This window comes from Nomascus leucogenys, chromosome 10, assembly GCF_006542625.1.
Source record: "Nomascus leucogenys isolate Asia chromosome 10, Asia_NLE_v1, whole genome shotgun sequence".
Classification (NCBI taxonomy): domain Eukaryota; kingdom Metazoa; phylum Chordata; class Mammalia; order Primates; family Hylobatidae; genus Nomascus; species Nomascus leucogenys.
In genome coordinates this window covers 10818515-10845212 of record NC_044390.1, presented here as the reverse complement: position 1 = coordinate 10845212, position 26698 = coordinate 10818515, and the positions used below count along the sequence as shown (strand labels likewise).

General features: G+C 43.7%; 1 protein-coding gene across 2 annotated transcripts in view; it reads right to left on the bottom strand.

Annotated features, from left to right (window-relative positions):
- Positions 1-26698, bottom strand: part of TMCC3 (transmembrane and coiled-coil domain family 3) — a 304767-nt gene that overhangs the window by 60123 nt on the left and 217946 nt on the right. The window contains exon 1 of one of the 2 annotated variants that reach the window (XM_003259675.4): positions 22930-23157. The exons of the other annotated variant lie outside the window; for it this stretch is intronic. Coding sequence (XP_003259723.1) covers positions 22930-23007 — 78 coding nt within the window. The 5' untranslated portion in view covers positions 23008-23157. Of the gene's footprint in view, positions 1-22929; positions 23158-26698 lie in introns of those variants that run through there. 2 annotated transcript variants of the gene reach the window in all.

Below are 26698 nucleotides of genomic sequence, written 5' to 3'. Positions count from 1 at the left end.
TCTCATCACCTCCACTGTCAACGTTCTAATCCAAGCCACTCTCATCACTCCTACAGGTCTCCCTGGGCCATCCCATGCCCACCTACAATTTCTTTTCAATCCAACAGCCCAGGAGATCCTTGCAAGAGCTCTACTGGCTCAGGAACTGGCCTCCCCACCACCTCTCAGACCCCGTGTCCCAGGACTCGACTCCCTGCTCACACTGCCCCAGCCACACAGCCTCCTTGCTGTGCCTCAAACACAACAGGCACACTGCTTTATCAAGGAGTCCATGCATGCTGTTTTCCTGCCCTGGAATGTTCCTCCCTTAGATGGCTGCACAGCTTACTTCCCAGGTCTTTTCTCAATGTTTCCCCTGACAAGAGCTTTCTTTGAGTGTCCTGTTTAAAACTTCTTCCCTCTACCTCCACCTTGGGCCTCCCCAGCCCTCTTGTCTATTTCTCAGCATTGCACTTATCCGCATCTAACATATTATATATTTTATGTATAGGTCTGGCTTGTCTGCCTTGCCCTACCAGAATACACATTCCACAAGGGTAGGGATTTTTGTTTTGTTCCCTGAGATGCCTAGCACATAGTAGGTGCTCAATACACATTTACTGAATGAATGTACTGAATTAGGCTGAAAGCCCAATCATTTTAAGTACAATCCACATCAGTACTGCTCACGAATGGACTCTGGCCTGACGTGCCACATAGCCTGCTCCTGACTTGGTGGAAGGGTGGGCAATGAAGAGACAATTATCCAACCCAAAGAGCTAAAAGGAGCCCGTTCTTAAATTCAGTGCCATGAAAGGTGCCGGAGTGACTCCTTTTCCATACCACATGTTGTGGAGACATAGTTACCACTAACCTCAATGCTACTCAACCTCAAGGTGTGGTCCTGGGTGAAGGGGACTCCTTGGGCCAGGACATTAGGGGAGGCAAAGAGCAGCCTACCTTTTTGTCTTCTCTGCCCAAAGTGCTCATCAACAAAAGCTGCCTGGAGGCTTGGGGGCATCTCTGTTTTCCCTGGTGAAGCTCCACCTATCCACAAAAGGGCTCTTTTCTTACACTGACCTTCTCATACTCCCCATCTATGAAACCTCACCAGAGCTACCAATGAAAGGCACACGGGTTCAATTCTCCAAGCGGTCTCAGGCAGCAAAGGGTGAACTCTGAACCTGCCTACAGAATGACTGGCAGGAGTGAGCTATTCTAAGCATCTCAGTGTCTGCTGGATGGTGAGGAAACAAGCGCAACAAGGCTGCACGAGGTCAAACAGCAAAAACAGTGCAGCAGTGAGATGGACCCTTTCCAAAGAGGAGCCTGTGCTACAGAAGGTACAATGTCTGCCAGCTCTGAACTCATCCTCATGCTAAGTCCCTTGTGGGTTAGACTGGTGGTGGAGAAATGGGGATGACAAACAATGGAAAAGCCATAAGCATGTGACTTTTGTAAAATTCTAGGGCACTTAAAGGGTGCCATTCTGTTCTGAAATTCTACGAAGGGACTAAAATCACTGCAAGATTGCTTCCAAAAAGCAAATAAAACCTCACTGAGAGATGGTACTATAATTTCTTGAGTTTGCGTCATTCTGTTTTCTGTAGTTAGAAAAAAGGTGATGGATTTGGGTTACAAAGGCAGTGTTCCACTATAAAAACCTGCTGGTTGCCATGACAATTAACATTCCTGTTCCTCCCTCTTCTGCAGCATCCTTCTTCCATCTGAGTCAAATCAAAGAACCTAGCTATGATGCCCATGATTTAGTATTTCCTCAGCACAAGGATATAAATATATACACACATATACAAAATACATATCAAAGGCTAATCACAGGTGAAACAAAGCCTTGGAAAATTGATACCATCTGTCCTCTCCCAACAATGTCCTACAAACAACAAGAGACATCCCTGCAGGAGGGTCCAAGCAGGAAGGGAGGGTGGGCCAGGAAGGCTTAACAGCCAACACCTAGTCCTCCGGTCTAGAGTCTCTCAGGGTGGACTCTGGGGGAGTTCTTCCTTGGGGGGGGGGCCATGAGAAGCCAGGGCCCCATGGAGAACTGTCCCTGCCACTCTGCACCGTCATTATCTGTCTGCGGGTCTGTCCTCCCCAGCCTGAGCTCCTTGAGGGCAGTGCCCACATCTGACTGATCTCAGGGCCTTGCACAGTGCTGGGCACACCGTGAAGCACCAAGGGCGATGGAGGGCACTCTGGGGTAAAGCAGCCTCCCCTTGTGTTTTCTACTGAGACCTCAAGATCAGGCCTAGCCTGCTTCTAACTGGCCCTGTCGGAGAAGAAAGCCAGGGGAGAATTCTAGATCAAACCTCTGAGGTGTGAGCTCAGGACACCTACAGCACAGTGCTGCCATGAGCTCCCATCCCTGGGGTCAAAAGTCTTGATCACCAACCTTTCCCCAGACCTGGAGCAAAATTAAGAATAACTTAGAAAATAATAGCATGAATGTGATTTATCTTCTTCTCAGGACAAAGGCTGATCATTCAAATTTTGAATAAGGTTCAAATGGAGACCCTGATATTTGACTATCATTATCACTCTGTTTAAATTTATTTTAAATAAAAGTTATATATGCCCACTTAACATTTAATTGCAAAACATACTTGTTTTACAAAACATATGAAGATACAGGCCAGGCATGGTGGCTCATGCCTGTAATCCCAACACTTTGGGAGGCTGTGGCAGGCGGATCACTTGAGGTCAGGAGTCCGAGACCAGCCTGGCCAACATGGCGAAACCCTGTCTCTACAAAAAATACAAAAATTAGCTGGGCATGGTGGCAGGCTCCTGCAGTCCCAGCTACTCGGGAGGCTGAGACATGAACCCAGGAGGTGGAGGTTGCAGTGAGCCAAGATTGTGTCACTGCACTCCAGCCTGGGTGACAGAGCAAGATTCTGTCTCAAAAAAAAAAAAAAAAAAAAAAAACAAAGATACAGAAAAGGCAGAGGAGGAAAATAAAACCCCTATCATCCCATGACCTGGAGGTAGCTCGGGCCTACATTTGGGTTTTTAGAGGCCATCCTTGCAGATGTCTGGGCGGTTCTGCCTACTGGTTAGGGGCACAGGCTCTGGAATGCAGAGCTACCTGGGTTCAGGTTCTAGCCTTTTCACTTAGTGGGATATCCTGGACAAGTCGCTTAACCCCTGTTTGAGCCTCACTTCTTCTTTCCTAACAGGAGGATAGTTGTGTCTCTTTCTTGGCACTGCACGAGAGCTGTTTCAACCCAGGTGAAGCCTTTGTCACTCCTACCCATTTATGCTAGCTTCATTAATATTCTATTTGCATGTGGCACTTTTTAAACAAAAATGGTATTTTCTGTGTATATCTTGTAAACGTTTTGTTGTTGTTCTTTTGTTTTGTTTTTGAGGCACAGTCTCACTCTGTCACCCAGGCTGGAGTGCAGTGGCACCATACTGGCCCACTGCAATCTCCACCTCCCGGGTTCAAGCGATTCTCGTGCCTTTCTTGGCCTTCTGAGTTGCTGGGATTACAGGCTCCCGCCACCACACCCAGCTAATTTTTGTATTTTTAGTAGAGACAGGGTTTCACCATATTTTGCCAGGCTGGTCTCAAACTCCTGACCTCAAGTGATCTGCCCACCTCCCAGAGTGCTGGGATCCCTCCCAAAGTGCTGGGATTAAATGCGTGAGTCACGGTGCCCGGCATAAATGTTTTCAATCAACATAAAAGCATAATCACTTGACATGTCAATAGATATATTTTTATAACATTGATGGTTTTACTTCTGAAACAAGAGCTCACTTTAGACCAGTTCTTCCTCATCTTTTTAAAAGGTTGTCTGCCACAACTGAGAATCATTCCAAAGAAGGCTATGGAAACTCTCCCGGGAAATATGCATGTATGCATACACACACATCGAATCCACAAAGCCTAGGGGATATGGGCTGACTTGTGTACTCTTAAAAATTCATATTGAAATCCTAACCCCCAGTACCTCACAATGTAACTGTATTTCAAGATAGGGACTTTAAAGAGGTAATTAGGCTGAAATGAGATCATTAGGGTGGGCCCTAATGCCATTTGACAGATGACCTTATAAGAAGAGAAAATCTGGACACAGACACGTAGAGGGAAAATGATGTGAAGACAGGAGAAAGACAGCCACCTACAAGCCCAGGAGGGAGGCCTGGAACAGCTCTTTCCCTCCTGGTTCTCAGAAGGAACCAGCTCTGCCAACACCTTGATCTCAGACTTCCAGCCTCCAGAATTGCATGAAAATAAATGTATTGTTTAAGCCATCCAGTCTGGGATACTTTGTTAGACAGCAAATTATCACATTAGGTTAAGACAACACTGGCCCTAATCTCATGTAGTATATATAGTGGTGTTTAACGTATAACCTTTTCTATTCTGAAGTAACAAAACAACATTTAAAAAGTAACAGGATTACAAACTAACCTACTTTCTAACTGTGGAAACTGACACTCCAAACTTTTCATATGCTGCAGTAGTAACATGAAAAAACAGGTAAGTTCAGAAAAACAGATGAGGTGTGGGATTTCAGCCTTCTTCATCTCTGTCCATAGATGCATTCCTCTTAAAAGTATATTGACACTACTCATGAATAAAAAGGAATGAACTCCTGTTATATGCAACAACATGGAATTGCAAAAGCATTATGCTAAATGAAAGAAGCCACACTCAAAAAGGCTGCGTATCATATGATTCCATTTATACTGCATTATGAAAAAGCAAAACTGTAAGGACAGAAATGAGATCAGTAACTGTCAGGTGCTAGGCAAAGAGAGGGCTGACTATAAAGAGGCAAAAGAGAACTTTCCGGGATGATAGAAATATTCTACATCTTAATTGAATGTGGGTTGTAAGACTGTATGTGTTCATAATTCATAGGACTGTGCACTTAAAGCAGGAAATTTTACTGTATGTAAATTTACCTCAATAAATACTGACACATTTGCTTTATTAGGCATTAACAAGAATAGAGATGTAAAATTATTGACTAGGTACAAAAACTGCCTAATAGCAAATTCAGAATAACTTTCTATTTGCTTTCAGGTAAAATTAAAATACACAAACTATATACAAGTACTATTCAACACCTACACAGACAATCTATCAGCATCATAAAAATTTTCTATTACAGATATTAAAATGTGGCCTTAAAAAATCACTACTGTAAGTACAGTAGTGATTACAGTACTTGAGAAAGCTCTTTAAGAATGGATGTCAAAGTTGAAGAAATTCTTTTTCCTTTGCCCCAGCAATGTCACTTCCTGGTATCTCCCCTTAAGAAACTCTCCCACGAGTACAGAGACTGTCCCAGAATCAACCTACCTGTTCACCATTAGAAGAATGGCTGTAAACACACTCTGGTTTTATTCATATAGCAAAATAACATACAGCAGTAAAATATGAAAATGAAGTAGGATAAATTATCAACATACCACATTAGAAAACTGTAATTACAAGGCCGGGCATGGTGGCTCACACCTGTAATTCCAACACTTTGGGAAGCTGCGGCAGGCAGATCACTTGAGGTCAGGAGTTGAAGATAAGCCTGGCCAACAGGGTGAAACGCCATCTCTACTAAAAATGCAAAATTTCGCTGGGCGTGGTGGTGCGCACCTGTGGTCCCTGCTACTTGGGAGGCTGAGGCAGGAGAATCACTTGAACCTGAAAGGTGGAAGATGCAGTGGGCCGAGATTGCACCATTGCACTGCAGCCTGGACAACAGAGTGAGACTGTCTCAAAAAAGAAAAGAAAGAAAAAAGAAAAGAAAAATTGTAATTACAAGAGATGCCATGTATGTAGAACTGTAACCCAAGAATACATATACTTAATTAAATACATGTAATACAATAAATTGTTTCTGGATTCATCCAGTGTGTGAAAACACACGAAGGAATGATACACAGCTTCAGGTTATGGAGGCCTCTGAGGAAGCAGGAAGACAGAAAGGGATCTAGATAGCTGTTTATGGGACCACTTTTCTTAAAAACAAGTGACAGAAATTTGATGCAAACATGGCAAAATGTCAACATTCATTAAATCTAGGAGATAGATATATGGGTATCATAGTTTTAAAATTTTTTTCCATGTTTGAAGCACTTAATAATTCAATTTGTCTGCTTACTATTTAATCACAGAGCCACTTGGTTAATGATTATGGTTTTCTCCAGGCACCAAACATTTGCCCCTCTTTGTGAAACAGTTGCTGTTTCTGATGGGTCATTTCATTACCTTATAATTTTGGAATCTGATGTCACTGCATTTACTTCTACATTAACTTCAACCTTAAATTAAATTAACAACCACGGCAATCATAAACTTAGGAAAATTAAAATCCACTGAGAAGTTAATAAGCTTGCTGCCCTAGAAAAATATCCAGGCTCATTTTAGGCTGTTGTGTAAATAAACTAAGAAGCAATTATTTTAAAGAACTATTTACTAACAATTCGCTGAATGAGTTACTAACAAGTAACTGTGATTTCTGAAATATCCAAAGTATCAGGAAGCATTAACATAATCTTTGTATTCAGATTTGGTATTCTTTGTTTTTCAATAGTATATATATATAATTTGTTTTATTTTTTATTTTATTTTTATTTTTTTTGAGACAGAGTCTCACTCTCTTGCCCAGGCTGGAGTGCAATGGTGCGATCTCAGCTCACTGCAACCTCCATCTCCCGGGTTCAAACGATTCTCCCTACCTCAGCATCCCAAGTAGCTGGGATTACAGGTGCCCGCCATCACGCCCAGCTAATGTTTTGTATTTTTAGTAGAGATAAGGTTTCACTGCGTTGGCCAGGCTGGTCTCGAACTCCTGACCTCAGGCGATCCACCCGGCTGGGCCTCCCAAAGTGCTGGGATTACAGGCATGAGCCACTGTGCCCGGCCTAGTATATATATTATTCTTATTTATCTATCTGTTACCATTCTAATTACCCCCAACATGCAACAAATTATTTAAAAAATGAGGGTTGGGAAGGATCAACATTTAATTTAAAGAAAGCCACAAGAATGCAAGACTATTTCTTCCATTTCCTATTTGGCCAAAAAAACAAAAGTTAAAAAAAAAAAAAGGCTGTTGGAATGGTAGGCTCACTTTGCAAAACTGTCCTTAAACAGCAACAAGTCTCAAGACCTCTCCTTTTAAGTCTTTCTTTAAAAATAAGAGCTTCATTTGAGCCCTGAGTACTTCAAAAACTTTCTTGGTATTAGATCATTTTAAACAGCCAGAGCGCTAGGCAAATTTCTCAATAGTTGAATTTAATATGCTCCCACCTACCCAAACAATAAAGCATTTCTAGGTGGTACAAACAGATGCTGATTTTGCATAAGTAAGTTGCTCCCCAGGTAGGGCATAAATGAGCCACCTGAATGAAAGAGACTCACTTTAATTTTGGTGCCCACATGCCTAAGAGACACCAATTCTGTGAAGGCCTCTGAATTGCCCAGCACACGAGGTAAGCTTTGGCTGGCTTTATGCAACAAATAGTACTTGATAATTTGCTTAAGTCAGGAGGCTTTTACAAGCATGGTGCCTTTCCCAGATGAAAGCACATGCAATCAGCATATTCATTCCACCCTTAATATGCTCTTGAATCAGGTTATAAAATGTTAAGTGTTAGTTTCTGGGCGCAGCCCAGTTTTAACCTCCTTCTGTGTCAGATGCAGAGATACAAGGCAGGTGGACCATTCAATAATTAACAGAAGTGCATCTAGTGATATTTAGGAAGGCACAGGAGTAACATACAAATAAGAAGCCAATAAGGAAACAGATCATCACCTACAAATCAGAAATCTTGTTATATTCGCTATCCTAACATTAGTGGCAAACCAACTTAAATTTCCCAGTACAAATCCCAGCACAAGGATGTTAAATACGTCTATTAAATAGGGGGAATGTGCAGGCTTGAAAGCGGTCTGGAGCTAACAAAGCCGAAGCAGTAGTCCTGTGCCCTGCAGAACACAAAGTTAGGCTGAGTTTCTGCTCTTCCATCTCCCGAGCTGGGATGGTGTGTCACAAATTACTTGAGGTGGCAACAGTGGTTTGGGAAGCAACAATACACATCCTTTGTACTATAACAATTTTTGCAAACTGTAGAAGGGCAGGATTTTATAACATTAAGTCAAACTTGATGAGAGGTAACACTTAGTTCAAAAGAGAATTAAACGCAAAATTTTAAAACACACACAAAACTTTGCTATCTTTTCCTTTCTGTCTTTTGGTCTTTCCTTACTGTAAATAATACTGGAGTACTGGAGTTATATGCCTGTTTTTGTGTGTGTATGTGGGTTTTGGTTTTGGTTTTTTTTTTTTTTTTTGAGACAGAGTCTGGCTCTGTTGCCCAGGCTGGAGTGCAGTGGCATGATCTTGGCTCACTGCAACCTCCGCCTCCCAGGTTCAAGCAATTCTCCTGTCTCAGCCTTCTGAGTAGCCGGGATTACAGGTGCCCGTCACCATGCTCAGCTAATTTTTTTGTATTTTTAGTAGGTACGGGGTTTCACCATGTTGGTCAGTATGGTCTTGAACTCCTGACTTCAAGTGATCCACCTGCCTCAGCCTCCCAAAGTGCTGGGATTACAGGTGTAAGCCACTGCACCTGGCCTCAAAATGCTCATTTCAAATCCCTGGGGGAGAGGATGGGAAGGGAGGAGGAAGAGGCTATCAATCCAGAATAAGTGTGGCAGAATTACAACCTTCTGAGTTCAACAGATTTAAAACCCATGGAAAAAGTAGACATTTATAAAAACAAAACTTGATATATATGAACAGTGGTATATTTTTAAAGACAGGTACAATGCGAAAAATTGCCCTGGGATAACTGTACAGACATCTGAAAAGTAACTGAATAATTCTAACTCATTCAAAGATTCAAATATACAAAAATAAAAATCATAAAATATATTAGGAGAACATGGGCATGTGGGCTTTTAAAAAAATCTCAAAGTACAAAGGCCATTCTAAGAATGATACAAACCTATAAACCAAAACATTTGTAGATTTCTTCATGGCAAAATATGGTTGGTATTTATTCAGTGCTTGCTATCCACCAGCTCTATGCTCAGCACGCACAAAACATATAATTCAGGGCAACAGGCAGAATTCTAAGATGATTCCCACGATGGTACCCTCCCACAAGCAAGACTTTTGAACATGATGGAATTTCACTCCTATGGCTACATTATGTTACATGGAAAAATAAAGGAATTTTGTAGACATAATTAAGGCCCTTAATCCGCTGATTTTAATTAATCAGAAGGGAGAGTGCCTAGGTGGGCCTAAACTAATCAGGTGAACTCTCTAAAAGAAGATCTAGAAGTAAAAGACAAAATGCAACAAAGATGCTGTCCCACTGGCCTTGAAGAAACAAACTGTCATGCTATGGAACATGCCCTGTGGCAGAAAACAGTGAACAGCCTCTGGCGGCTGAGGGTCTCAGGTCTAGGGTTGCAAGAACCCTAATCCTGTAAATATCCAGTGAGCTTGGGAAAGGATCCCAAGCTTAAGAAGAGATTGCAGTCCTGGTTGACACCTTGATTTCAGGCTGATGACACTCTTGGCAGAGGATGCAGTTAAGCTGCGCCTGGACTCCAGGCCTATGGAAACTCTGAGATAATTAAATGGGTATTGTTTTTTGAAGTTGCTTAGTTTATGGTGCTTTGTTACACAACAGTAAAAAAAAAAAAAAAATAGAGTCAGGAATGACAAGCTGGGAAAAATGTACTTGCAAAGCAAGTAATTTAATTAGTAGAAAACCAATACAAATCTATGTAAAAGACCAACAGCCAACAGATAAATGGCAAGAACATACACATAAACAGCTAATAAACACAGACAAATGTCTTTTTAGACTATGAAAATATGATCTATTGTACTATAGTTACATAAGATGCAATCATTGGGAGAAGCTGGGTGAGGGGTACATGGGACATCTCTGTACTATTTTGTGCAAATTTCTGTAGATCTGTAATTATTTCAAAATAAAAATTTTAAAAATATGACCAACCTCATCCATACCAGGAAAGATATACATTGAAATGGGCTAGGAGTTTTCACCTATCAGATTGGCAAGGATCAAAACAGTTGAAAACATGCTGTGTCCGAAGCGATGTGGGTAAAGGCATGTTCACACATTAATGATAGTTATACAAACTTTACCAGTGTTGTTCACTGCTGCATCCTTAGCTCCCAGTGTTCAACACAGAGTAGGTACAGTGTTCAGCTTGGTAATATCATAATTTAAAATGCACATGCCCTTTGGCTGAGCAATTCGACGCTTATGAATTTAGCCTGCCAACATATTCCTCACATGTGCAAAAATAAGTAACCACCAAAGACTGGAAGCAATATACTTGTCCTTTAATAAGAAAATGGTTAAATAAATGATGGTATAGCCATACATGGGGATCCTGTGCAGCAATTAAAACAAGGCAAATTAATCTGAATTGATATGGATCAAGAGTAGAATATGCTTTCCAGCTTCTCAAGTCCCACAGTACAATTTCACAACATACACACATTCACTCATTCAGTCAATATTTACAAAGCTCCAACTATGTCCAATGCTCCATGCCTAGATAAAAAGAACACAACTATCTCCGTCAGAGAGGATGGGGCAGGTACCCACAGGCACAGAGGGAGGCATGGGAGTCCACAAAGAAAGGAGACCTGAGTTCAAGGACCAAGAGTGGGTGAAAAGCGAAGGTCAGATGAGAGACTCTGGGTGTCTAAGAAGCTGGGCTTCTGTCCTATTGAAGAATTTGAAGCAAAACATTGACAAGACACTACACAAAATATACACTCAATGTAAAAATAAAAGAGTGATCCAGCTGGAGAAGGTCATAATCTGGGGACCATCTCTGATGTCACTAGAGGTGTCTGAAGGTATCTCAACTTGAGCACTTAAGCTGAGCCACGTGGGACATGCTCTTTCCCCCATGCCTGAATATGTGCTCATATTAAAAACATGAGGACAGCATGAGGTCCTCTTGCACCATGACATCTTACGGGGTGGATTCAAAGGAGACATTTGCCACCTCTTCCTCCTCTGGAGAAATATCTATAAGCACCCCTCCCAAGCATCTTCACATGCATCCCTCGACCATATCCTTTCACCCATTCTGCACTCAACAGGTAGGATGGAATGGAAGCAGCACACTCTTCCTTGCATTTCTTCCATCTTCCTTCCTGTCTTCCATGCTTTCTAGTGGGGCTTTCAGGCACTTTGCCTGATGCCAATACATACAGCCTGAACAGCTCTTACTGAATGGGCTTCATATTGTCAGATAAATTAAATCTATGCCAACCAGTGATTCAGCTGCAAATAGAGGCCACCTGTTCCAATTAGTGAGATTAAAATAGTACCCTGCTGACTATCTGAAGCCAAGTTCAGGCTTTGTGGATGATCACAACATCTTGACAAAGACAGAGAAAAGGGACTTTTGGCCCCAACACAGAATTGAACACACTGGAGTAAATATATTTAGGTGCTGAAGCACAGCTTTCACTAAAGGCATTCTTTATTTTTGGAAAAGTGCTTATACTGAAACTTCTGTGCAAGGCTGCAGCTCAAGGCACCATTTAATTTCCTTCCATTACAACAAGCCTACATACACATCTTAATTAGGTTCAACTTTACTTCAGAAAAACATGTAACTCAAATTTCTTCTCCACCCACTATCTGTCCTTGCCTGAAATTCCCAAAGAATTCATATTTTCTGGATGTTCCACTCTTCGGCCTATGGTTGTCCATTACCTCAGTTTCTCCCAGGTCATAGCCGTCAGAAGACTAAAGAGGAAATAATACAGAGAGAAGCAAGCTCAGCTCATTTCCAAGCTCCTTCAAGTATTTCCACCTAGATGAGACTGCCTTCGACTTATCAGATTGGGCTTCTGTTCATCCCAGTAACAATCGTTTATATTGAACTAAATCAATTGATGAGGCTGAGTGTGGTAGCTCACTCCTATAATCCCAGCACTTTGGGAGGGTGAGGCAGGTGGATCACTTGAGGCCAGGAGTTTGAGACCAGCTTGGCCAAAATGGCGAAACCCCATCTCTACCAAAAATACAAAAAAATTAGCTGGCATGGTGGTGGGCACCTGTAGTTCCAGCTACTGGGGAGGCTGAGGCAGGAGAATTGCTTGAACCCGGGAGACGGAGGCTGCAGTGAGCCAAGACTGCACCACTACACTGCAGCCTGGGCAACAGAACGAGACTCTATCTCGTAAATAAATAAGTAAATAAATAAATTGATGAGTACCTCATTTGGTACACAAGGATTTAAGATAGATTACAGGAAACACATATATGTAAACACACACACACACATTGAAACCAGGCCAGAAAAAAATATAAATTAGAAAAGGAAGCCAAAATCAAGAGGTAAGGAAAAAAAAAAAGAAGAGAAAAAGAAACAGGCTATAAAAATCTCACTCGATTCAGCTGAAATTTGGATCTGGGTTCCTGTTGGTCAAAATAAAAAAGGAAAACACTAACTCAAATTTTCACAACCCATGAGTGGGAAAACTGTTTCTAAGCATCTTCTAGACCATGGGTCTAAAGATAAATATCTCACGAAGGAACGAAAGGAGATGATACATTAACACCAGGGTTTTCCTAGATGATTCTGAATTATTTTAGGTGACATAAGACAAAAGCATTAAATAACACAGAATCACAGTGAGCGAGTTATTTCCTTTTCAATCCTCAATCCAATTCAGTTGATTCAGTCCAGGAAAAATCTCTGGTGCTAAAAACTTTCGAACATTGCTCCAACACTTGCTAACTAGTTTTGTTGAGACAGGGTCTCGCCATCACCCAGGTTGGAGTGTACTGGCACAATCGAGGCTCACTGCAGCCTCACCCCTCCCACCTCACCCCTCCCAGGGCTCAGGTGATCCTCCCACCTCAGCCTCCTGAGTAGCTGAGAGCATATGTATGCATCACCATGTCCAGCTAATTTTTGTATTTTTTGTAGAGATGGGGTTTGGCCATGTTGCTCAGGCTGGTCTCAAACTCCTGGGCTTAAGCTATCCACCCACCTTGGCCTCCCATAGTGCTGGGAACACAGGCGTGAGCCACCACATCCAGTGCTAATCTACTTCTTAATCTGGTGCTGGGAGGCCTCAAACTCAGAAAATACATAGCTAGAATAGTGACACTGATACTTTGAAAATAAATTTAAGTTTTAAGGAGATAACCGATTTAGAAATATCAAGCAAATAACAGTGCAGGTGGTATGAGGCAGTGTGTCGTAGATGTGGGAATGACTGAACTTTGGGAAACTGCGGTAGACCACAAATGACTCAAAGTCAGAACAACAAATGCTGTAATGGGTTTCCCAACACCGCTTCTAATGGCTGCTCATGAAGCCGCTAAGTGAAAGAGCTGACATTCAAGTTTCACTCCAGAGTCCATTTCCTGATGCTTCACTCTGTTGCTCAAATCCAGAGGTAAGCTTAAGAGAGTGATGCTGGGGGCAACGAGGAAAAGACAGATGATCGACATTTAAAAAGTAAACCACTGGGGCCAGGTGCAGTGGCTCATGCCTGTAATCCCAGCACTTTGGGAGGCTGAGGCAGGCAGATCACCTGAGGTCAGGAGTTCGATACCAGCCTGGTCAACATGGTGAAACCCTGTCTCTACTAAAACTACAAAAATTAGCTGGGCGTGATGGTATGTGCCTGTAATCCCAGCTACTCAGGAGGCTGAGGCAGGAGAATTGCTTGAACCTGGGAGGTAGAGGTTGCAGTGAGCCAACATGGCGCCACTGCACTCCAGCCTGGGCAACAGACCCAGACCCTGTCTCAACAAGAAAAGAAAAGAAAAGAAAAGAAGTAAACCACTGGGTACCTGGGTAGGGTGGGGGATTGAGGGAGCAGCTCAAGCATCTGGTTTGTTGACTGGCTGTATGGGAAAAGCATAATATTAACCAGGAATAGAAGGGCGGTCGAAAGAATGAATTTGATATACAGACTTTGAGGTGCCTGTGGAACAAGAGGTAGGTGGAAATGTCTTGCTGGATACAGTAAAAGCCACATTTTACTCCCGGGCTGGGCTCTCAAATCGGTGTGTAAGGCAGAAGTCACACGGGCTTTTTCTAGGGGGACGCTTCACTGGGGATTGCACCAGACATGCTGTCTCTCCATAGGCCATCGGACTCAAGTCCTATCTTTCCCCTAGTGTTGGAGCAGATAATCGTTTCTTTGGTCAAGGACTAGGTGAAGTTTTAGCCTTGGGTTTAGGGGTTGCATTATATTGTATGCAAATTTTACATACTGAAAACACTTGGTGCTAGAAGAGACTCTTAAGGCGAGACTCACAGAACGGAGAGCTTTGGAGACCAGGGCAGACTCGGGTTGAATTCTAGGTCAAACGCACATATGATGAGCTCCATGGCTCATGCATCTGGCATACTTTTTTCCCCAATATCCCACCCCAACAAGTGGAAGGTCAGGACATGGAGGAACTCTTCATTCTGCAAAACTTTATACTGAAAAAATGAAGACACTAAGAGGAACCACAAAAAAATATATATTTTTAAGTAGCAACAATCCAGTGCAGCTAAGTAGTTTGATACATGAATTGTCACCCCTCTTTTCCCCAGTGGCCCCCAAAAACCTGTAAATACATTCAGAAGAAGAATGGCCTAACATCGTGTCATTCAAACTCACTTTTTTAACCTGGAAAAGTCACAAAAACTTAAATCTGTTCATACCTACTGAAAATAATTTTAAATTCTCATTCCACCCCATAACTTAGCAATTAATTTGATATTTAAAAATTATGTAAAGCAATCCTTTTTAAAGACAGAAGATGGTATAACGGTTAGTCCCAATCAGTCTGTATTAATTACATAATTTTACTGGTTACAGTCTGGCTGGTGTCATTTTCTGCTTCTGCAAATGGAATGGTCTGGAGTTAATATTGTCTAAATTCCCTTCCAGTTCTACCATGGCAAAACCTTGAGTCTAACTTTCCAACCCTCTGCCTTCGTACCTTTAATCCAGTCAAGCCAGGGTTCCACTGGGAGTTCTGGTGTGGGCACCAGGCTATGTTTTCTAGCTGCTTTAAACTGCCCTTTGTAATGTTTTTAGTTGGCACAGTCTCCTCGAATGCTTTTAAGACCTGAGGAAGATACAGGTTTACAATCAGTCATTTAAAATGTGGCTTCCTCAGGGGACCGGCACTAAATGGGATGCATTTCAGGAAGCAAATCCTTGAAAAGATCTGGTCTCTGGAGAGAACTCAAAGTGTTGGAAATCACACCCACGGTCTCTGCTCAATTGCAGCTCCTGCAATGGCCAGAGAGTTATACCACTGTTACATACTGTTATTATTATTCCTCTCCCATCTGAACATTAACTGAGCATTTAGCAGGTGCTGGCACTCAACAGTGTTTACACGTACTACACCATTTAATTCTCACAACAGTCCTCCAAGGAAAGTATTGTGACAACCCTTGTAAAAACCTAATTTTGGTACCATGCGGCAGAGTACACTATAGAAAGTCAACCGGGCCCGGGCACAGTGCCTCATGCCTGTAATCGCAGCACTTTGGGAGGCCGAGGTGGGCGGATCACGAGGTCAGGAGATCGAGACCATCCTGGCCAACATAGTGAAACCCCGTCTCTACTAAAATACAAAAAAATCAGCTGGGCGTGGTGGCGTGCACCTGTAGTCCCAGCTACTCGGGAAGCTCAGACAGGGGAATCACTTGAACCTGGGCAGCAGAGGTTGCAGTGAGCCGAGATTGCACCACTGCCCTCCAGCCTGGCAAAAGAGCAAGACTCTATCTAAAAAAAAAAGAAGAAAGTCAACCGAGGCAGATAACTCCAAGACTGGCACTCTTAACCACTCCAGTGCACTCCCCCAAAGTGTGATGTTCTGCAGGGGACACAAGAAGGCTTGGTTTAATATTACAAGAGCCTTCACAGAAAGATCACCAGGTAGGTGACTGATGACATGGCTCAAAAGAAGGTGTGAACCCACAGGCCAGTCATGAGGATCTACTGAGGAGACACGTTTGCAGGCATATCTTGAACTCAGTGGTCACAAGGAAGCACCACTTTCATCTTGCTATTCAACAGTCCATCCTCAGGAGACCAAACATCAGGCGAAAACATGGTTCTTTAATGATCTTAAATCATGAGCTTGTTTGACAGCCTTTAAGACTTCAAACTACTAGCAAAATTCTCATATCCTAGGCATTAAAGTTCATGAACTATCATTCTGTATCATTCATTCACGTGTTTACTGGGAATATATGACTACGTGCAAAAGACTGGCAATGCGTATGTCATAAGAATTAGAGCACACAATTAGGGTAAGTGCCCAGCAGATGCTGTACACATCCATCCCCAGGCACCCAACTAGTTTAGAAAGACTGGGCTGCTCTCCAGTGTTCACCATGGAGGCAGACAGGGAAGTGGTGAAGAATCAAGCTCTGGAGTTGAGACATACACAGGTTCAAACCCTAGCTCTACTATAGTTTCCTAACAGACACAAGATCTTAGAGAAACTGTTAATCTGTCTGGGCCTCAGCCTCCCCATCTGTAAAATGGAAAAGCGGGATATTGTGGAAGATCAAGGAGATGGTGTATTTGAAGTGCTTCATGTTGCCTGGTGTACAGTAAGCACTCAGTACACATTAACTATTATTGTGACTGCATTCTTCCTTTCACCTATGTTTTTACCTCCTTACAGAGGAATAATCCACAAATATACTATGGTTTCTTTCAGGCAGCACCCCTCCCAAGTCGATGGAAGCAGTTGGCCTATGCACAAATCATATATCCTGATGTTCCCTTTCGAAGGAATGAAAAGTCCTCATTCTGATTCACAGTATGGTGATTCATGGTTCTCTTCCTTTTCTCTTGTCACCCTCCTCCCCTCCACTGAAAACATGAAAACACAATTAAGAAACCGCAGGGCTGAAAGCTGCAGACTCTTCTAGGTCAAGCTGTGGGCATTTTCCAAGTAAGACTAGGTTGATTTCTGACCTTAGCAGCAGCCCGGGAAATTCAGGCAGAGGGTCTGAAGCAAAACACACCCTGCGATCCAACTTGGTAGCAGCTGTCTTGGTGCTCTCTATAGCGGATGTGACAGGCGGGTGAGCTGGTGGTGGCTGGCAATTCCTTCTCCTCTAAAGGAAGAGCCTGCAACAAAGTACAGCTCGAAAAACACACACCGTATCACTTTGCTCACCCTAAATGTAAGAAAAACCTGGCTTGAGACACTCACCATTATTCATTCTCTTTAACGAGCTCTTTCAAATAAAACAAATCACAGGTGAAAACGGTATCTGTGTACTACTCAGCGTACCACTTCACTGGGTCAGTGTCCTCCAGGACAGAGGTCAGTTTCCACTCCCCCTATTTCCTGCCCAGGGAGTAAGCATGTGATCATCAACTTACTACATCACTGCCCAACCAGTTCCACTGCGAGAAGGGCTACAGCATCCTCTTCTTCACTGCCTTTGGTCATTACTCATCATGTAATTGTAGATGGATTTCCAAACCACAGAACACTTGAAGATAGACTACAGGTGGCACTCACGCTCGACACAAGTTTTACTTCAGATGTTAGAGGTTTCTGCATGTATTATCATCATGTCCTCCTGTATAAGACAGGGGTATTGTCTGGAGCCACAAGTATAAATGAGATACACCCACCAGATATTAAGCTTTCACAGAGACCAGAGTGTTTCATTTACCATTGTATTCCTGATGCCTAGATCAGCAGCCAGCACACAGAAGGTGCTCAGTAAGTATTTTTTGAATAATTGAAGCATCTTGCTCTCAAAGTGCCAATGTCTATAGTTTATAAATACATGTAAGCATTAAACATATAAACAGTCAATGTGATGAGAAACATGACGCAAGGAGGCAAAAAATGCTAGCAATGCTAGAAAAGTCTATACTTTTCACAAAATTAGCAGCCTTTCCATTTCTAAGCTCACAAACCCCTCTTTCATATAGTACAAGTACCCTATTCAAAATGCTTGGAACCAGAAGTGTTTCAGATTTCAGATTTTGGAATTTGTTTTGTTTTGTTCTGGAGATGGAGTCTCGCTCTGTTGCCCAGGCTGGAGTGCAATGGCACAATCTTGGCTCACTGCAACCTCTGCCTCCCAGGTTCAAGCGATTCTCCTGCCTCAGCCTCCCTAGTAGCTGGGATTACAGGCACCCGCCACCATGCCCAGCTAATTTTTTTGTATTTTTAGTAGAGACCGGATTTTACCATGTTGGCCAAGCTGGTCTCAAACTCCTGAACTCAAGTGATCTACCCACCTGGGCCTCCCAAAGTGTTGGAATTACAGGCATGAGCCATCATGCCCGGCCTAGGAATCTTCGTATTATACTTACTGGTTGAGCATTCCAAATAGAAATATCTGAAATCAGAAATGATCCTGTAAGCATTTCCTTTGAGCGTCATGTTGACGCTCAAAAAGTTTTGGATTTTGGAGCATTTTGGGTTTTGGGTTTTGGATTGAGATGCTCGGCCTATAGTAAAAGTGGTTACCATCTATTGATTTCTTATTGTGCACCTGGCATGGAGTTAAACATTTTATAGACATTACTGAATTTATTCCTCAAAACACCCCTATTATGTAGAAGTGGCAACTAAGGCTTAGAGTGATCACAGGATCCAAGACTGCACCGGTAGCAAACAGCACTGGTACAAGATCTGTATTCTGGGCACTATCCTAATGCAAATGGTTCAGTAGGGAAAATAATATGGTTCTTGCACGCAGGATGGAACAGAAGTTGGTGAAGGTCATAAGTGACTAAGGTGGGGGATGATTGGGAGATATGGAAGAAACCAATTCCAGAGAAATGTCAGAGAAAGGTGCAGTGGTATTGCTAATAGGTTAGAGAGATGGGGGAGGGCAGGTACTCAAGATGACTAGCAGTTCTGATTAGTAGTGGCACCAACAAAATAGAAAAAAATTATTAACCTGACATATAGACAAATACAGCTTTTTCACCCAATGAGAGAACATAAATTAAAAAAAAATTTTTTTAAATAGCTAATATTTGAGTGCACGCACTTTTTTTTTTTTTTTTTTTTTTGAGACGAAGTCTCACTCTTGTCCCCCAGGCTGCAGTGCAATGGCACGATCTCAGCCCACTGCAATCTCCACCTCCTGGGTTCAAGTGCTTCTCCTGCCTCAGCCTCGCGAGTAGCTGGGATTACAGGCGCCTGCCACCATGCCTGGTTAATTTTTGTATTTTTAGTAGAGACAGGGTTTCAAAATGTTGGCCAGGTTGGTCTTGAACTCCTGACCTCAGGTGATCCACCTGCCTCGGCCTCCCAAAGTCCTGGGATTACAGGCGTGAGCCACCGTGCCCAGTTTTTTTTTTTTTTTTTAAACAAATACTTTGTTATTTAAGACATACAATCACTCCCAGAAGAGTGGAGTATTACCTCTTTTACAGATGGGAAACTGGAGGCTCAGAAAGGCTATTTAGGACCCTGTCCCAGTGGTCACCCAGTTAAGAAGCTCGAAGAGCCAGAATACAACCCACGTAGGTCCAGAGCCCCAGCTATCCACCACTATACCCAAGTGGCTGGAGAGGGCATTTTAGAACATTTAAAATGAAAACCAACTAAAAGAAAACCTAATTCACACATCATTAATAAAAGCCAGTTACTGTATAGAAAGCAGACGGCCTGTATTCTTAAAAAGATGATAGGCTTTAACTAGGGCATGAAAAAAAAAGTAGGAGTCTAATTATGGATGCTCTTTCTTTTAAAGTAGAGAGATATGTGCATCAAGTTAACAAGCACCATTTCTGAGTTTTACAAAGATGAAGTTTTAAAATGTGAATGATCCTGACTTGTCAGCTTAGCAACAATCACAGAATTCATTACTTACACTAAGGGGGGAGGGGTTATCTAGGTTAGTCCACCTGGCTATAAAAATAGATTTCTGCAATGTTGAAAGAGTATACTGCCTCATTATTATTCCAGTCTCAAAGGCTGAAATAAGCCCAGCAAGAGAGACCATGTAGTTTTCCTGTTATCTCAATAGGTATTGATTTTGAATTTAAAAAATGACCATTCAGTAACTAAGAACTTCATCTCATGGAGTCTTAGCCCACTTCTAGGCAGAAACTCCATATCCCTGAAAGATTAATCAACTCTTCCCATGAACCCCCAGTTCTCATTAGCATTTTTAGGGGAGCTAATTCACGAAATGAGTTCATAAAAGGGTTCTTTTTAAATCCTATACTAGTTTCCTCCCAAGGAGATGGTGATATCAAGAAATTAGCACTTGATGTCTTCCTCTCGCATCACATACTTTCTGGGTGTCAGGAAAACATATCTTTACAGCTGCATCCAAGTGAGTTCCACAATACAGGAGCTACGATCATTTAAGGGGATGAATACTTTCTGCACAGTAAAATTGTTGCTTTCCCTTCATTACAACAGACTTATTGTAGCCTCAAGGCAGACTTGAAATTACATCAACCCTGCTTGAGAAAAGTTCTTATGAGTTTACAAAAATTTCACTGGTTCTACGTATTCCTCGCTGTCTCAACAATAAAAAACCTAAAAGCAGATAGTTGAGAAGTTTAAACTGGGACCTCAAGAAGTCCAGCATCACTGTAGTAGAATTTGTGATTATGGTCTGCTAAAGTTCTAGCCCTTCTCCGATTTCCTCTCTTCACTAGATCTGACTGGCCCAATGTGCTAATTTAGGATAATCAGCACATATAATGTCTAACTCAGTTTTAATACACAGCTTATTTAAAAATCGGGTATCTCCATGCTAACAATACAAGGCAGCAGGTACAATAACATTGTCAATAGAACTGTTTTATTTATGTATTTATTTATTTAAAGATGGAGTCTCGCTCTGTGCCCAGGCTGATACCATCTCGGTTCACTGCAACCTCTGCCTCCCGGATTCAAGCAATTCTCTGCCTCACCCTCCCAAGTAGCTGGGATTACAGGCGCCCACCACCACGCCCGGCTAATTTTTGTATTTTTAGTAGAGACGGGGTTTCACCATCTTGGCCAGGCTGGTCTTGAACTCCTGACCTGGTGATCCACGCATCTCGGCCTCCCAAAGTGGTGGGATTACAGGCCTGAGCCACCGCCCCCGGCCCGTCAGCAGAATTTTAAAGAAAATCAAGAAATCTCCTTCACATAAGGTTTTGACCTTTTAATAGAAAAGACTGGCGTAGACAGGGAACAGTGGCAGACGTGGCAGAAACAGTCTGCAGTTACGTTACACACTTGCTTTACCACATTCCACCTAAGCAGTTGAGGCACAAACTTTATCACCACCATTTTACAGGTTATGAAGAGTGAGTTTTGTAAAGCTGCATGAGTTTTGCCAAACCACTTAAATGAGTTGACAATGAGCCATCCATCCCGCTAAGATTACTAATCTTGTTTACACAAAGAAGATCACAGTTGTGACAAGAAAAAACAAGCTTTCACATTTTTTCAAGTCTGCAACATTAACTTTACAGAATCCTCTCCATTACAAATGCATTCGAAAATGATCTTTTCTTCATAGTTCTGTTAACTAGTATTACAGCTATCCAAGAAGAAATGTCTACCTGTGGGTAAGCACATTTCTTCCATGTTTATTCCAAATGGAGTTTCTGGTTATTTTCACAGCAAACTGTTACGAAACTTTTAAAGAAAGTGCAAAAATAAGAGAATTGTAAGGTTGAGGTGAGTGCACGAGGTATTATTCCACCAAATACATTCAATCTGTAAAAACTAAAATCATTCTTCCAAAATGATTAACAGATGCTAAAGGAAAAAGGGAAAGCGGGCAAATAAACCAGAGACTCATTGCTTCACTTCTGGGGCAATCGATTACTACTTCAAATTATGAGTGAAGACCTAAATCCTGCACAAAGAGCCGCGACACAACCCCGTCACTATTGCTACTATTTCCATCCAGTTGGTCTCTCGATCTCGGAGGTGGCAGGCCAGAATCTGAGCCCGGCTCTCCCTCCGTGAACTTTACACAGAGGCTGACACCCAAATCCCCAGTTCTCGGACAAGCGAGTAAGTAGTAGGCGGAGCAAAGAACAACTCCAGGTGCCTCCTGCCAGAACAGATGCCGGCGTGGAGGAGGTGCTTTGTTAAATGGCACTTCAATCAGCCGTGGGGAGAACGGGTTACAGAGCCTCACATCCAGCCTCGACGATTCAACAGCCAGGGAGGGCAAAGGTATTCACCGGGGTGGGCTAAGGCTTCCTCTCCCAGGAGAGACCCGCGCTTGGGCTGCGGCCTCCGTCTTTATTTTGAAGCCCTACAGGGCTCGTCTCTGCAGCAGGCACAGAATGAGCTATTTTCGCCCACAGCCAAAATCAGCAACAGCAAATTACACTGCAAACAATGGCGAGGGCGCCTGCTCGGCTCGGCTCGAAACTCCGGAGAGGCAGCGCAAAGATTCTGACTTTTCACTTGGGCAGAGCCCGTCCGCCGCCTCCCCGCGCTCCGGCTGCGCACCGCGCTCGGGCTCCGGCCACACGCCCCGAGGACCGGGAGACAGGGCGGCCGCCGGGACCTTCGGCGGGGAGGGCACCGTCACACCCAGGGCGACACTCCGGAGACCTGGAGACGCGGGGCCGCGGGTGGCGGGATTCCCTCGCGGAGCGGCGGGCGCTCCCTGGCGGGGAGGACAGCAGAGCGCGGGCCGTCGGGGAACCGGGCGTCCCGCATAGCGCGCGGGGACCTGGGCGCCGTGAGGGGCAGGCGGACCTGGGATCCCAGAACCGCAGCCCGGGCTCCGACGCCCCCCACGCCCACCCTTTCAGCTCGTAGGATCGGGGAGGCACGGACCTCCGGCGGCAGCGGAGGCCGGCGGCGAAACGCTGGGGGCGCGTGGGTTAGCACTGAGCCGCCGCCCCAGCCCGCCTCGCCCCCGGGCCCGCGCGCACCCGCCGCCCCCCAGCCCGCGGCGCTCACCCGGCTCTTGCAGCGGTGGTGCCGGCCGGGGTCCGAGTAGGTCCGGTCCACGGTGAGCGCCGTGTCGCTGCCCGGCATTTCCGCGCTCCGGCCGCGAACTTTCCAGTCTTCTGGGGCTGCCGCGCCGCGAGCCGCCGGCCGTGCTCGGGCTCACCCCGGGAGCCGCGGGCGAGGGGGCGGCGCGGCTGCTGCAGCTGTTGCCTCTGGTGCCAACACCCGCGCGGCCGCCCTGCGCCGCCGCCGCGGGGTGGGGGAGGCGGGGCAGGAGGCGAGAGTCTCCTCCCCCTTTCCTTCTCCCCGCCTCTCCCGCGCCCGGCAGCCGCCGGGACCCCCCATCCACCCACGACCCGGGAGGCAATGTCTTCGCCTCCCTCCCTGGCTGAAACTTGATTCCACCCCCTCCCACACAGCCCTCTTTCTCCCCAAAAGATGAGCGACATCCACACTACACTATCTGTTGACTTATTTTGTATATACAAGGTGGCTGTTACTGCAAGAAGTTGACACTTGCCTTAAATGCCTCTTTTTGTTATTCTCCATTCAACACGCACTTACTGGGCAGCTGCCATGTACCAGACCCTGGACTAGAGACCAGAGATTTAACGTAAAAAAATAAAAGACTCCCCCCGACCATGATTGCCCTGAGCATAGCGCACTTAAACTAAGATCCTACTGTGTTGTGTATTTTCATTTTGCATATCTGGCTCACCTCTATGGTTTTTTGTTGTTGTTGTTGTTTTTGTTGTTGTTTTTGGGACGGAGTCTCGCTCTGTCACCCAGGCTGGAGTGCAGTGGTGCAATCTCGGCTCACTGCAAGCTCCGCCTCCCGGGTTCACGCCATTCTCCTGCCTCAGCCTCCCAAGTAGCTGGGACTACAGGCGCCTGCCACCACACCCAGCTAATTTTTTTTGTATTTTTAGTAGAGATGGGGTTTCACCGTGTTAGCCAGGATGGTCTTGATCTCCCGACCTCGTGATCCACCCGCCCTAGCCTCCCAAAGTGCTGGGATTACAGGCGTGAGCCACTGTGCCCAGCTTACCTTTATGTTTTAAGCTACTTGGAAGTCAGGATATCTTTTCATTTTAGTATTCCCCATTCCCAGTGATCAGTCCCTGCCCACAAAGAATTTGGAGTCTAGAAGAGGAAGGGCCATTGGTGAACAATTCAAATATCAGTAACCCCAAAATTCAGAACACCTGTTCTGGCTCTGTAGGGTGTACAGTGGGAGACTGGGCTGAAATATTTAAAGTGCAGCTGTTCCAGAGAGGACCTGGAGCCCAGTGTGACCAGCCCAGGGGGAGGGAAGGATTTCCTTCATAGGGTTCAAAGGGGACGGTAGAGCAGGCTGAAGAAAACTTTGGAGCCCCTAAAATCAGAGGTACATTTGGGAAAACCTCAAGTCATCAGTTTTGGGGAGTGTCCTCAGGAACAGGAAGACATGATGGAAAAGAAGGCAGAGACCATGCAGGATCTTCGTTCAAGGGTAAGAAGCTCAGCCTTATTCTGTGGGAACTGGGCAGCTGCTGGAGATTCTTGAACAGGGAAATGATAGCATGGGAATGTAAGTTTAAGGAGAAGGTATATCAGGGTGAAGCAGCAATTAAAGATGGGCAAAACACACTGGCTTCTTAGAAGGCCACTGTAAAGACAGAATAGCCTAATTATCCTTCAGAAGGAGACTAAGTAAATAAATGATGGTACATCATCCAATAGAATATTAGGTAACTAGAATAGAAATGAGGCAGCCCTCTATGAATAGCTTTGGAAGCAAATCTAACATACATGGTTAAGTGGAAAAAAAGCAATGTGCAGGATAATATATATGGCATTCCACCATTTATGTAAAAACAATATATGTTATGTGCTTCTACATGCACGACATATATCTGGGAGGATAAACAAGAAACTAGGGAAATAGACAAGAAATTGATGCCAAGAGAGGGGAACCAGGTAGCTAGAAGGCAGAGATAGGAGAGAGATCTGATTTTCACTGTGTATACTTTTGAAACTGGAATGTTTATACTGTGGGCATATATTAACTATTCAAAAAGTAAAATTTTTTAAAAAATGTTTTTTAGAGATAGGGTATCTGTTGCCCAGGCTGGGGTGCAGTGGCACAATCATAGCTCACTGCAGCCTCAAATTCTTGGTCTCAAGGGATCCTCCCACTTCAGTTTCCCAAGTAGCTCGAACTACAGATGTGTGCCACCATTTCTGGCTAATTTTAAAAATATATTTTTGTAGAGAAAGGGTTAAAACTAACTTAAGAAGAAATTGAAAGTCCCATGTAGTCCTTAAGCCATTCAAAAAATTACATCAACACTTTTTAAAAATAGCCATCTACCACTACCCCAACACACAATTATACCAGGCCCAGAGAGTTTTTCAGGTAAGTTCTTCGAAAGAAGAGAAGAGAAATACCAAACGCTGGGGTGTGTGTGTGTGTGTGTGTGTGTGTGTGTGTGTGTGTGTGTGTGTTGGAGGGAGATTTTAGCTAGGGTGGCTAGAGAAGTCCTCCATGATAAGGTGACCTTGAGCAGAGACTTGGGACATGAGGAAGCCAGAAGTATAGACATCTGAAAATTTCCAGCAGACAAACAGGAAGTCAAGGGCCCTGAACATTTCGGGAGTGTTCAAGGAAGAGCAAGGAGGCCAGTGTTCACTGGAAAGAGATGAGGTCAGAGACATTTCAGAGGGCCAGATCATATATGGACTTTCATTCTATTTTTAAGAACTTTAATTTTAGGCCGGGCGTGGTGGCTCACGCCTGTAATCCCAGCACTTCAGGAGGCTGAGGTGGGCCGATCACCTGAGGTCAGCAGTTCAAGATCAGCCTGACCAACATGGAGAAACCCTGTTTCTACCAAAAATACAAAATTAGCCGGACGTGGTGGCGCATGCCTGTAATCCCAGCTACTCAGGAGTCTGAGGCAGGAGAATTGCTTGAACTCAGGAGGCAGAGGTTGTAGTGAGCCAAGATCACGCCATTGCACTCCAGCCTGGGCAACAAAAGCAAAACTCTGACTCAAAAAAAAAAAGAAAAGAAAAGAAAAGAAAAAAGAAAAAAAGAACTTTAATTTTGGGGAATGTGGGAAGATTCGGAAATTTTTGAGCAAAGGAGTGGCATGATCTACCTTTTCACTTGGACAAAAAAAAAATTGATCTCTACCTCACAGCATAAACAAAAACTAATACCAGATAAAGGAAAAATAAAGAAAAAAAATTAGCTGGACATGGTGGCTTGCACCTGTAATCCCAGCTGTTCAGGAGGCTGAAGCAAGAGGTTCACTTGAGCCCAGGAATTCAGCCTGGGCAACAGAGCAAGACCTGTCTCTAAAAAAAGTAAAAATAAAAAAAAAAAAAAAAAACAGATTAAAGACTTAAAGTGGAAAAAACACAACTTAAAATTGTCAGAAGACAATGAAAGAATATCATTATTATCATCTCAAGTAAAAAGAAAAACAGGACACAAAAAGCATAAACCACAAAGGTTTGACATTAAAAAAATTAAACTTCTGCTTATGAAAATAATAAAGTAAAAAAATAAGCCACAGACCGAACTCCAGCTAAAAAAAAAATCAATATGGACAAATTTCACAAACAATACTGAGAAACAAAAAAAGCAAGCCACAAAAAATTACTTGCAGTAAGATTCATATAGGCTGTGTGGTAGCTCATGTCTATAATCCCAGCACTTTAGGAGGCTGAGGTGGGAGGATCACTTGAGCCCAGGAGTTCGAGACCAGCCTGGCCAATATAGTGAGACCTT